Source organism: Zootermopsis nevadensis, unplaced genomic scaffold (assembly GCF_977971745.1).
Source record: "Zootermopsis nevadensis isolate Lab colony 2312 unplaced genomic scaffold, Znev_1.0 Znev_ptg000061l, whole genome shotgun sequence".
Classification (NCBI taxonomy): domain Eukaryota; kingdom Metazoa; phylum Arthropoda; class Insecta; order Blattodea; family Termopsidae; genus Zootermopsis; species Zootermopsis nevadensis.
In genome coordinates this window covers 5033663-5047383 of record NW_028259192.1, presented here as the reverse complement: position 1 = coordinate 5047383, position 13721 = coordinate 5033663, and the positions used below count along the sequence as shown (strand labels likewise).

General features: G+C 40.8%; 1 protein-coding gene across 2 annotated transcripts in view; it reads right to left on the bottom strand.

Moving 5' to 3' along the window:
• The window catches only part of LOC110834305 (uncharacterized), a 90895-nt gene that overhangs the window by 22339 nt on the left and 54835 nt on the right, over positions 1–13721 (bottom strand). For both annotated transcript variants that reach the window (XR_002544552.2, XM_022073309.2), the window contains exon 3: positions 2803–2944. Coding sequence is in view for 1 of the 2 variants with exons in the window: in XM_022073309.2 (XP_021929001.1) it covers positions 2803–2944 (142 nt within the window). In the remaining variant the exon portion in view is untranslated. The remainder of the gene's footprint in view (positions 1–2802; positions 2945–13721) is intronic.

Below are 13721 nucleotides of genomic sequence, written 5' to 3'. Positions count from 1 at the left end.
TCTTTCTTTGTCAGCCTGTCAAGCACCATCTGCGATTCTGCCTGAATCTCTTCTATCGTCTCAAATCTCCTTCACTTTAGCCGAATTTTCATCTTTGGGAAGAGGAAGAAGTCACACGGAGCTTAGAAAGGAAGTTGGGGTCGGTTCTTGCAAGATCTTTGAGCTCCTCACAAACGAGAAGTCGATTCTGCTTCTGGTCCTCAGACAGGATGCGTCGCATGTGGAGTTCTTCCTTTAGAATCAGCTGACAGGTCCCATAGCCTATCCCAACAATGTCGCACAAGTCGTTGATGGTACGACGTCGATCTTCGTAACATTTTCGGGCGTTGTGCTCGAAGATGGTCGTCCAGAACGCTCGTCATCATCGACAGAGGTTCGGCCATTTTTAAAACGTGAATGCCACACAAAAGTTTGTGCACGACCCATTGCGGACTCCCCAAATGCTTGCTTTAGCATTTCATAGGTTTCCGTAGCCGTTTTGGCGAGTCTTTGGTAAAATTTGATGCACACGCCATTCCGAAATCGCAGGAGGGTCGGTGTAATGCACTACCAAAACGCCCGTAACTAAGAAACAAATGCTAATTCGATGATGCCGGCTGGCACACTGATTCACTATGAATGTAGGCCGCACCCCCTAGCGGCAGAAGCTCGTACTACATCCGGTTCGCCCGCTATTGACTCAGTCTTGAAACTTTCCGATCGCACCTCGTAGACCTCACCATTACGTGTCATTAGCATAGAAGACTCGAGCCACCCCAGCTTTTAAGACCATTTCTTAATCATTCTGAAAGGAACTGTAAGTCGCATCAGTCCACAGCCTATTAGAAGTTCCCAAATTTACAGGCAGTATGTTATTCCTGAATTTTGAGCTTAGTAACACCAGGGAAACACTGATGGAAAAATTCTAAAAGCGTTCAAATTTATCCAATAGTGATGTGATTCATATCTTGTCACTGTCGCCAACCACCTGTAAAGGAGATGGCGTAATAAAGAAGAAGCTATAAGTGATACATGCAGAGAATTACAGCTATGCTCCCATCTGTCTACGTCCACATGCCAGTGGATTATTGATTCCAAGCAGCAGTAAAGCAGAATGCCAACTGTATACATTCCAGGATATTATATGCTCTCCTTTCACTTATTATTATTCTCATGGCAAAGCGAAAGAGACCCGACCCACCCGAGCACTAATTATAACTTCGCAGAAACCACAAATATAATCCAACTCTTATCGCACTAACGTTCGCGCAATTATTACAGACACAAATGGAGTTCACGCTACAGTGAAACTGTTAAAATTCCTGTACTTCACAATTATATAATTTGTACATTCCCGTCGTGTTTTGTATTGTGACAGTGGTTTTAGGCAGTATTCATCGGAAACAAGAGACTTTATTAAGTTTATGAAGCTCAATTCTTAGTTTCCTTTGCTGCGTTCACAAAGAGCAGTGTGTTTTGAAGGGAGTCTAGATAAATTTCTACGTAAGATCTGCACTCCTTCTCCACAGGCTCGGCAGCCCAACTAAACAACTTTATATTCAACTTGAAAGTAACTAGAGATTCACTGCTACATTCTCACATTCCTAAGTAAAATACAAAGGTATATTATGTTCTCAACTTTAATTTAATCTAAATTTGAAAAGACCTCTACTAATAAATGTTCCGCCTTCAAAAAGCTGAAGGAAGCATGAAAATTGTCTTACCTTAAAAGTCACTTTTCCTATAAAGTATATTCGTTAAACTGAATTTAGAACCACGTATGGCAATCATTATTATTTTTTTAGTGTAGAGTAGGGATCTCCAAAGTACAGCCTGTGGGTTGGATGATCATTGCAAAAAATCTTAATTTTCCAATTCATTTTCCACGTTTACTAATAAAATAACTTAGATTCGTATACTGGGCATCTACGTTTCCAAAAAAATGTTTCATCCTTCGCAGTCGGGCCCACAAACACTGAATTTACTGACGACAGGGCACACTTGTGAAAAAGTTTGGAGATCCCCATGTTCGTTAAAATTCGTCTCGAAAACGACTGCTTAAAATTTTTCAAAGGTATAAGACAGACAGTAACCATTACAAAATAACACTGTTTAACATAAGTTATTGTTAAAACAATGCAGTAATACACGTTCTTTTCAAAACTGTGGTTCAAGAAATGGAATATGAGTTACGTTTTAATTGCATAGTGTTCCTAGATTTAAGGCCTGAGAGAATTACTAACGTTATTCCGTTCTGATTTAGCAGAGCCATGAATAAATTCTTTAAAATGGTTACATCAGAAAGGGAACAAATGCATCAAAACAAGCATACATATTACCAAAATAATGTTAATCTCTTAATACAACATTACCACGTAAAATCTGTACATTACAGTATAGCGGTATACAGTGGTTAAAACTATAAAGCACAGTGATACTGCAAAAATTCGACGTCTAATATCAAAACTTCCAGATACTAAAACTGCACGTTTTCACAAAGTTAAATCACTTGCATCATCGCCGATTTCTTGCAGATTCAAGCGTTAAAAGCGATTACGAAATCACGAGGTTCTTTCCAGAACTTCCTGTTGCCAACTTAAGAACACAGGAACGCATGGCATTTGTTTTATTTTTCAACGCTGATATGTATCTGAAATATTTAATATTATGTAATTCGCTTTATTCATGCAAAGTGTCTGTAACTGTGTTTTTCAATTTCAGAGAATAAAACCAAGCACAATATGTGTCCAAGCTAGCAGATGTGTAGGTCACATTGTAATAGACTACTAAGAGTACTAAATAAAGCCACCTGTGATGACTCACCTGTCCTCTACTATAAACTTGTCTCCCTGACCCTCCACACACTCTCCTTTGGTTTCTATGGAGGTTGAATTGACAGTGAGCAGATGAGGCACTCCAGACTGGAACCAGTGTCCTGACCATTGTTTCGGGAACTGGCAACCACCTGTGAACAGACAACATAAATCACCAAGTTACCTATTAAAACTACTAACCGTGATTGCATGCCCCACGCGATCAGCGGAGATGACGTTCAACGTTCAGTCATCATTACGTGGAAAGGTCCACTGTAGACAGTAGTGTTGTTCCACTTATCAACTGATTCCGTTCAGTCAAAAAATTATTGAATAACCAACAGTCTGAAGTTTTCTGTCTTCTGGGTTATTGCGCTGTGTAGTCTGGTCGATGTTAACCAACGTTTCAGAGGTCATACTGCCTCCGTCATCAGGGCGATGAGTATGAAGATTTCTGTCTTCTGGGTTGTTGCGCTGTGTAGTCTGGTCGATGTTTACCAACGTTTCAGAGGTCATACTGCCTCCGTCATCAGGGCGATGAGTATGAAGATTTCTGTCTTCTGGGTTATTGCGCTGTGTAGTCTGGTCGATGTTAACCAACGTTTCAGAGGTCATACTGCCTCCGTCATCAGGGCGATGAGTATGAAGATTTCTGTCTTCTGGGTTGTTGCGCTGTGTAGTCTGGTCGATGTTAACCAACGTTTCGGAGGTCATACTGCCTCCGTCATCAGGGCGATGAGTATGAAGATTTCTGTCTTCTGGGTTGTTGCGCTGTGTAGTCTGGTCGATGTTTACCAACGTTTCAGAGGTCATACTGCCTCCGTCATCAGGGCGATGAGTATGAAGATTTCTGTCATCTGGGTTGTTGCGCTGTGTAGTCTGGTCGATGTTAACCAACGTTTCGGAGGTCATACTGCCTCCATCATCAGGGCGATGAGTATGAAGATTTCTGTCTTCTGGGTTGTTGCGCTGTGTAGTCTGGTCGATGTTTACCAACGTTTCAGAGGTCATACTGCCTCCGTCATCAGGGCGATGAGTATGAAGATTTCTGTCATCTGGGTTGTTGCGCTGTGTAGTCTGGTCGATGTTAACCAACGTTTCGGAGGTCATACTGCCTCCATCATCAGGGCGATGAGTATGAAGATTTCTGTCTTCTGGGTTGTTGCGCTGTGTAGTCTGGTCGATGTTAACCAACGTTTCAGAGGTCATACTGCCTCCGTCATCAGGGCGATGAGTATGAAGATTTCTGTCATCTGTGTTGTTGCGCTGTGTAGTCTGGTAGATGTTTACCAACGTTTCAGAGGTCATACTGCCTCCATCATCAGGGCGATGAGTATGAAGATTTCTGTCTTCTGGGTTGTTGCGCTGTGTAGTCTGGTAGATATTTACCAACGTTTCAGGGGTCATACTGCCTCCATCATCAGGGCGATGAGTATGAAGATTTCCGTCTTCTGGGTTGTTGCGCTGTGTAGTCTGGTCGATGTTAACCAACGTTTCAGAGGTCATACTGCCTCCATCATCAGGGCGATGAGTATGAATATCGCCCTGATGACGGAAGCAGTATGACCTCTGAAACGTTGGTTAACATCGACCAGACTACACAGCGCAACAACCCAGAAGACAGAAATCTTCATACTCACCGCTGTGAGAACCTCAAGTCTTACAAACCAACAGTCTCTAGCCAATATATCTTTTCCAAAATGACTAGTAATTTTAATTTACTTCCTGTTTAAAATTTATATACATCAGTTTCAGGTTACATTTTATGAGTTACAATGTAACGTGTCTGAGTAAAAGCAATGAATGTAGGAGGCATCTTGATTCCTGTCATCGCTGGATGGTAGCTTGCAGAACTGCACAGCCAAGTATACGAAGAGTCCTTGCTCGCATATGATAATCGGCTAACCGACTTGGTAATTACTGAATACTGAGTGCAGAAGGGTATAATTCTAAAGTAAAACAAAATCATTAGATTGTCAGGCTATGTGTGTGTCCCAACGTATGAACCACTTTACGCAAATCTCATGTAAACGTCATGCCACTGAGAACACCATAACCTCACATCTTGATTTCGTACGATAAACTACACACGACGACTGACAAAAACTGTAATGGTACGAAATATTGGGATGAAGCCCTAATCCGACAATTTAACATACACAGAATCTATGCGTCTACTTAACCACTTCCCTGGTTATACCGAGGAATCTCGGGTTAATTATTTTTTGCAAGAAAATATTAACTCAAAGTTAATTCGGGTCGCGGAAAAAAATACATATATCAGACTATACGCCAGTATATAATGGACTGCCAAACCTTCATAAGCTGCGTGCGTTTACGAGGTGCGATCGGAAAGTTTCTAGACTGCGCCTATAAAAACCCGTACACTTATCTCAGGTATTAAATTCATCCATCACCCTCGAAGTAGTTCCCCTGGGAGTGAAAACAACGATCCCAGCGCCGCTGCCAAGCCTGGAAGCATCCCTGGAAATCTTTCTTTGTCAGCCTGTCAAGCACCATCTGCGATTCTGCCTGAATCTCTTCTATCGTCTCAAATCTCCTTCCCTTTAGCTGAATTTTCATCTTTGGGAAGAGGAAGAAGTCACACGGCGAATAAGGAGGGTGCGGGATGACGGCCATGGTGTTTGAGCCCAAAAACTGCCGAACTTTGAGGGCGTTGTCATGATGTCTGGAAACTTTCCGATCGCACCTCGTATACATCTTTGCACTAGACTGCACGCGAATAGGAGAACTGTTATGCTTCTATGTATCACGTGCTGTAAGTTCCCGTGCCAACTGCAATATCACTTGCGTGCTGAGACTGTGAAGAACTTAATTTTTACGAACAATTAAAATTATCCCCAGATAAATCGGTATAATAATCATTACAATTATGTAGAATTTGAGGTTCATCGCCATTACAATTATATAAACAACATTTTGTACAGTACGATTAAACATTTGTCATTAAAACATATATCATATGTGGGTACATTTTAAACGTGAAATAATTAGTGTTTTTAAACAAATAATTATGGAATTTATCAAATAAATTTCAAACAACATTCTGCGCATGAGTGGGGATTCAATGCTACTATGATCATCTAAGCACGGGCCCAGCACACTAACCCGCCAGCTAAACTGCGTGTTATTACTGCCTGATTGTAAACTTCGTTACACGAGAGAGATTAGAGGTTTACACGGCCGTCAGCAAGTGGATTGTGGTCTTCCGTGTTCTTGCCAGAACTCCCTGCCAAACCTACACTCCACGTGTATAACCGGAGCACGTGGTAACTTGGATTAATGACTGCTTTCAAATTCAGTTACAGAAACTTCTATGGCTTTGAAATTAGTGTATATGGCCTTTACCTTAATTTATTATTATTATTATTATTATTATTATTAATGATGTTAACAAAGCCTCCCTTCCTTTTCAGCAAGCTACAATTTACGGTTTGCACACATTAACTGAATCTCTCTTCCGAGATCTGTAACTCCCAGCCGCTCCGTGTACAGGCTGCACAAAAAACTAGCGCCCCAAAGAGTTTATCGTCGAATCATCTTTGTTTCAGCAAATGTTCAAAATGTTGGCCACCAACTTCCAGTCACGGAACAGTTGCTTGAACTAGCCGCAAGATGTCCCCAGTAATTTTATCGCACTCAGATCGCACATCGTCCTTCAATTCCTAAACATTTAAATTAAATTATTTGGTTATTCCGTCAAATCACAATGTATTTAAAATAAGATAATTAAAATAATTAAAATAATTAAAATATCATTCTGTGTTCCATATCGAATAATCGATTTACAATTGGAACAGTTACAACATGTTTCGGTTTTATTAGACCATCATCAGGTGTAAAATTATATTAAATTTAAAACTCAATTACAATTTTTTTTTACAATTTTTCGTAGTGTAGTTTTGGAGGTCGTGTCCAGATATTTTCATATAATGGATCAACTTTATTGTTTGAAGTGATGCTTTTGATGTTTACATCGGTCTGTGAAGTAAATGATTCAAAGAAACATTAATGAATATGGATGAATATAGAAAACAATTAAATAAATAAATAATATTATAAGGAAAGTAAAATAAACATACCAGAGATGAAATAGTAGACAACCGCATTCAGTATTAAACCTTGATCGGATATGGTAATACTTCTGGATCACCTCCAGACACAACTGTGTTGTCTACTATTTCATCTCTGACCGATGTAAACATCAAAAGCATCACTTCAAACAATAAAGTTGATCCATTATATGAAAATATCTAGACACGACCTCCAAAACTACACTACGAAAAATTGTAAAAAAAATTGTAATTGAGTTTTAAATTTAATATAATTTTACACCTGATGATGGTTTAATAAAACCGAAACATGTTGTAACTGTTCCAATTGTAAATCGATTATTCGATATGGAACACAGAATGATATTTTAATTATTTTAATTATCTTATTTTAAATACATTGTGATTTGACGGAATAACCAAATAATTTAATTTTAATTTAATAAATCACAATATGACGCAACTACACTATTTTATTTCTTAAACATTTCTTGATCAGTCAGTGTAAACGAGAGACTTTCGGTGGCAAAGACTCCAAAGGCGTAAAGTCCAGTGACCGCGGTGACCATTCTAGGTGACCACGACTCCCGATCCACTGGTTCGGAAACAGAAATCGCGCACAATGTGGGGAGATGCACCTTCTTGTAACAAGATTCTGTTCATCTGCCAATTGTATGTCGTAAAATACAGGCATAACAAATGTTTTCAACATGTGGAGATGCGTTTCTACCATGACTTAGACGTCAAAGTGTGTGGGCCGATCAACCTGTCCTCCCACATCGCCGCCCAGACCATAAAGCGTGGATCATTCTCGACGAGAGTCACTTACATTATAATGCATTATATTCCTACGGGGCGAGACTTTTGGCAATCCTGTATATTGAGTTTCCCCAAGAGAAAGCAGCCCTCCGTGATAATACACCGATGCTAGTTTTCCAACTATTTTAGCTGTTAATTAAAGAGTGCAGTCTCCTTTCCTCTTTTATTTCGGTCACTGAACACAATAAAACCTTCACGAAGAGCTCCGTACCATTCCGGCAGATCTAATTATGTTGGATGCATCAACAGTGACTCCAAACCAGTTTACTGTTCTTTTCCGGCGTAGATGTTATCAGAATCCACGGCCACCGTTTTAAACGAATATTAAAAGAGATAGCAATGTCAGTTTAGTGCGTCTTATGGTTCTGTCGATTAAGACAGTGGTATTCAACCTTTTTTGTTCGCGTACCCCCAGATATGATTTCTCTTCAACTTTGTACCCCCAAAGTTGTTGGTGTATAATTCAAGTTAAATAATCTACATCTAAAATAAATTAAATAAATTACATTACTGAGTATTCAGTGTTTATCATAAAATAATATATATATATTTTTAAATTTCACGTACCCCCCTAAGATGTCTTCGCGTACCCCCGGGGGTACGCGTACCCCAGGTTGAATACCACTGGAATAAGATATGGGCGCACTACAAAGAAGCAACTACGTTCATCAATAAATTAAATTATTGGCCATTTTTTAAATAATACAACGGGTAGTATAATTTATCTACTGTATGTAATGCGATTTGTAACATGTAACTACTTTATGCAAAACCCTTTTGTTTATATAATGTGAAATCTTCATATCAGTATGAATTGCTCTTGCATATATGTATTGTACTTTTATGACTTATTCCATATCCTACTGTCATCAGAATGGCCACGGTGGTCTAGCGGTTAGAACGCTGGCCTTGTAATCCTGGGGTCTCGGGTTCGATTCCCGGCGGTGCCCGAATTTATAACTTGTGTTGGGCAAGGCCGTGGTCTAGGCAACACGGAGTTTTCCTCCGGGGGCTTCCCCGGTTTCTCCGTGGCATCCCAACAATTACTCCATTCACACACAGAAGAAGGCAATGGCAAACCACTTCTGGATCATCTGCCAAGAACGTATATGAACAGGTCCCAGTCCGAGAAAAGGATGGAAGGATCCTGTTCATATGGACCTGTCGTCAGACAGAACACTAAATAATAATAAGATGAGGTGGTCTAGCGGTTAGAACGCTGGCCTTGTAATCCTGGGGTCTCGGGTTCGATTCCCGGCGGTGCCCGAATTTATAACTTGTGTTGGGCAAGGCCGTGGTCTAGGCAACACGGGGGCTTCCCCGGTTTCTCCGTGGCATCCCATTCACACACAGAAGAAGGCAATGGCAAACCACTTCTGGATCATCTGCCAAGAACGTATATGAACAGGTCCCAGTCCGAGAAAAGGATGGAAGGATCCTGTTCATATGGACCTGTCGTCAGACAGAACACTAAATAATAATAAGATGAGGTGGTCTAGCGGTTAGAACGCTGGCCTTGTAATCCTGGGGTCTCGGGTTCGATTCCCGGCGGTGCCCGAATTTATAACTTGTGTTGGGCAAGGCCGTGGTCTAGGCAACACGGGGGCTTCCCCGGTTTCTCCGTGGCATCCCATTCACACACAGAAGAAGGCAATGGCAAACCACTTCTGGATCATCTGCGAAGAACGTATATGAACAGGTCCCAGTCCGAGAAAAGGATGGAAGGATCCTGTTCATATGGACCTGTCGTCAGACAGAACACTAAAAAAAACTGTCATCAGACTAACTTATGGATCCATGATATGTAATAAATGTGGAAGTATGATCAATAAGCACCTCTGAAACGTCGGCAAACTTCTAGTACCACTGTAACGCCAAATACTTTTGATACTTATTATATTCTTGTCTATTTTCCGAAGACAAATATACAGGGTGAGAAATAGTCACGTGATTTCGGCTAGAGAAACACTTTTAGAAGTGAATGGACGTAGAAGCCACCTGGGATAGTAACGCGAGTTTTTCTACAGCTGGTTAAAGTCCATTGTGTAAATAAGCTGCCTAAGAACGGCTGGATGTAATGAAGAAAGGCGGTCTTCAAACTGACAGACGACAATAATACCAGCTACAATACACCATTAGAAATGCACGTGAAAGGAAAAAATTTTGAAGGAATCAATACAAAGCCACAGGCTGCGTCCGAAAAGAACATCTCGATTTCATCTGCAACCACTCTAGGCGGGACTAAATGTGTTACGCAGTTCTCACGAGAGGGGTGAGTAATTATTTCCGGTACTTTTTCGAAGAACTTAAAACATTCCGTGGGCAACGTGCTTGGCGTATCAGCGACCTTGCTGAAAACATTTATCTCAGGATTCAGTTCTGGGTAGTATTTCGAGTCGTTAAGTCCACAGTGTGAGTTACGTGACCAATCTGCTTTAAGATTTCGGTTTACTGACAATAAATATAATATTTTTATACATATCCTTCGCTTCTTGAGGTCAGATGCGTTTTGAACGACTAGTAGAATTGCTATCAATTTCCTACAGTTGTGACGTCACCCACAAGCGAAGTTTTTTTTTTTTTTTTTTTTTTTTTGTCCTCATCTGTGCTCCAAGTTAACCTTTCTCCGTCCCTATAAACTTCGTAAATTGGAAATAGTTAAAGACAGAGAGGGCATTGTACTCATCACAACAAAAACATCTGCTGCTTGTTTCGTGAGTAATGTGACCGGGCGACAAGGGATTCGGGGCAATGCAGTCCAGGCCACCCAGCCTCCTATCAGTTGTTATCATCTTTCTTTGGTGAGAAGGGGGTTAACGTGGCTTGGGCAGGAGCTACATTACATTTATTTTTAATTATTTTTATAACGTTTACTCATCTTCTGAAGTCACATAGTGTGGCACTTGAGAACACGTTAACTAACCTTCAGGTTCCATAAGAGACGAGACATTTCTGGAGTAGCTGAGTGGCTGAACTTACAAGTTCTAATGACGTCATCGTTACACATCTAGATAGTGAGAGCACTGAATCAAGTAGCAACGGCAATTCAGCTCAATGTACTGTTCGCGACTGTAATCTTGAGACTTGCTAGGAATGCTGGAAATCATTAAAGGCAGACGCTATCTTTCCCCCTTTCCTCGCCCCCCCTCGCATGTCTCAAGATTACAGTCGCGAACAGTAGTTGCCCTCAGCATTACACATAACAACAGAACTGCGCTGTATTCGAACTGTTTCAATAACAACTCGACTTCGATGCATCGATGCTGGTACTCGTGAAACATTTGGCAATGCATAAAAGGACACAGTAGTATCGAATAAGACAATAATAGAGAAACTGGAAACAAGTTTTCGGAGCAAAGTAAGTTTTTGTCTGCGACAAAACAAAAATTTTCATTCAATTTTGTGTCACAGCTGAACACAGTCACAGTTTCGACACTAAGAACTGCTATTCTGTTGGAGAACTGATAAGCGAAACCCCCTACCCAGACTGGGTGACACGTGCAGAATAATTAATAACGTCTATCGATTGTTACGAGCAGTCGCACACTCCTCTGAGGTAACCTACCGGTGTCTTAGCCCAGTGGTATTCAACCTTTTTTGTTCGCGTACCCCCAGATATAATTTCTCTTCAACTTTGTACCCCCAAAGTTGTTGGTGTATAATTCAAGTTAAGTAATCTACATCTAATATAAATTAAATAAATTACGTATATATTATCTTGTCCGTCTAATCACAATAATTCTTATTAAATATTAAAATATTACAATAATTAACATTTAAAATATTAAATGATGTTCTTTATCGAAATATTCGATTTACATTAGACCATCATTTTTCATGTTTCACGACATGTATAAATAAATTACATTACTCATTATTTAGTGTTTATCATAAAATAATATTTTTTTTTAAAATTTCACGTACCCCCTAAGATGTCTTCGCGTACCCCAGGTTGAATACCACTGTCTTAGCCAACTGTCTTCGGTGAGTATTGCTGACACCAAACTCCCAGCAAATAACGAATTCATTATTCAATAAAATCAAACTGATTTGCCGCATCCTAGGGACGGTCCTAGTTGTAAGCTGCATGCGTTTGTTTAAGATGGATATTAGACGCATTGAAGTAGGTAGCAGGTGACCGTGAACACCGCATATCACTCACGTGTCCGAGTTCCTCGTCTACGTTTACTACCGCTCAATACATTACCCAAATACAACACAGTCAAAAGTTTTCGAACACGAGTTGTAAATCACGTGATGGGCAGTTACCTGGTTCGCTACATTTCTCAGCCGTCGTCTCTTCAGATATCGAGTGTAGGTGTTATGGTAGGACAGACCACGACCTTTAACTGTCATCATTAATCCTTCATCATCCACATTTTTTTTATCTAAAATCATGGTCTGACAACCCACAGCCACCTCACTCGTTGCCCCAGCAACTAACCACTAACCACTCTGCGGTCCGCTCGCCATAAACGGCTGCGCTATAATACTCTTTCAAAAAACATTTGTCCATTGCAGTCAACACTACCATAGTCCACAGACCAGGAGAAAAGCCCTGCGGGGGAAAGACGTTTCTGGGGCGGTGCAGGGGGAATGTTTACTTCCAAGTGGACTAGAGGACTGCTATTGGTGGCAAGTATGATACGTCATAGTTTTACGCTACTACACAGACTGAAAACATCAAGCAGTTAAAAGTAGCGTGTAGTGAGTGCACCTGATCTGTGTTCTGTGGGTGTTGCGATAATATTCTAGATTAAATCGCTGTGCCGCTGTGAGGTAATCTTAAAGCTGTACCCATTAGAACACATGAAAGCCTGTCGTCTGTTGTTCGTTCAGTGGTTGTGGAACGAATGCTATTAGGATGGGTCGTCACTCACCGCGAAATCTTGCGCATGCGCGTATATCGAATTCCTAGCAGGGATTTTCTCCTGGTCTGTGGACTGTACACCTCTAAACGTGTTCTGTGGGTGTTGCGATAATATTCTAGATTAAATCGCTGTGCCTCTGTGAGGTAATCTTAAAGCTGTACCCATTAGAACACATGAAAGCCTGTCGTCTGTTGTTCGTTCAGTGGTTGTGGAACGAATGCTTTTAGGATGGGTCGTCACTCACCGCGAAATCTTGCGCATGCGCGTATATCGAATTCCTAGCACGGATTTTCTTCTGGTCTGTGGACTGTACACCTCCTCTAAACGTGTTCTGTGGGTGTTGCGATAATATTCTAGATTAAATCGCTGTGCCTCTGTGAGGTAATCTTAAAGCTGTACCCATTAGAACACATGAAAGCCTGTCGTCTGTTGTTGGTTCAGTGGTTGTGGAGCGAATGCTTTTAGGATGGGTCGTCACTCACCGTGGCGCTTGCATACAGCACTTCGAAATAGCTAAAAGAAGTCAGAGTTGAGATAACAGTCCAATGTGTGTACGGGCAGGTGTAGGACAAAATTGTAGGACGGCCTTGAGGGATGAAGAAACCGATGTTTCGAAAAAATTGTTTTTCCTACACAAATTTCGTAAAAAAAAAAGAAGAAGAAGAAGAAAGTAAAGTCTGCTAAACAAGAAGGCATTCTTATTTATCACAACGGATGTGATTCATTTCCACGATGTCTGAGGAAGTCTTCAAGGAAATCAGATTGTTCGAATACATTTCTTCCTTGTATCTTATCGGGTGTGAAATTATTATGTTTAGGCTGTATAAGACGCGAGTGTGGGATAAGCAAGGCGTATGCCTGCATTGCTAGTGTTCCATAGTCCCTCTGGATCACAAGATACAGTGCAGTGTAAAGGTCAATGTATCAAGGCACCACCGATAATGTAGAAATTAAAATGGGAGCGTGTTTTCAGTTGCACAATACGTGCCTTCTTTTTCCCCCTGCCCTTTCCACGTATTTTATGAAAGGTTTCACGAAAATCGGATGGCTGGGTCAACTGTTACTTGCGGAGGAGATGAAAGGTGCATAATCGTAACGCGGTCCAAGCTTGCATTTATTTTGCGTTCACTGCACGAGCGAACACCTGTAAAGTTTGTATGATTTGA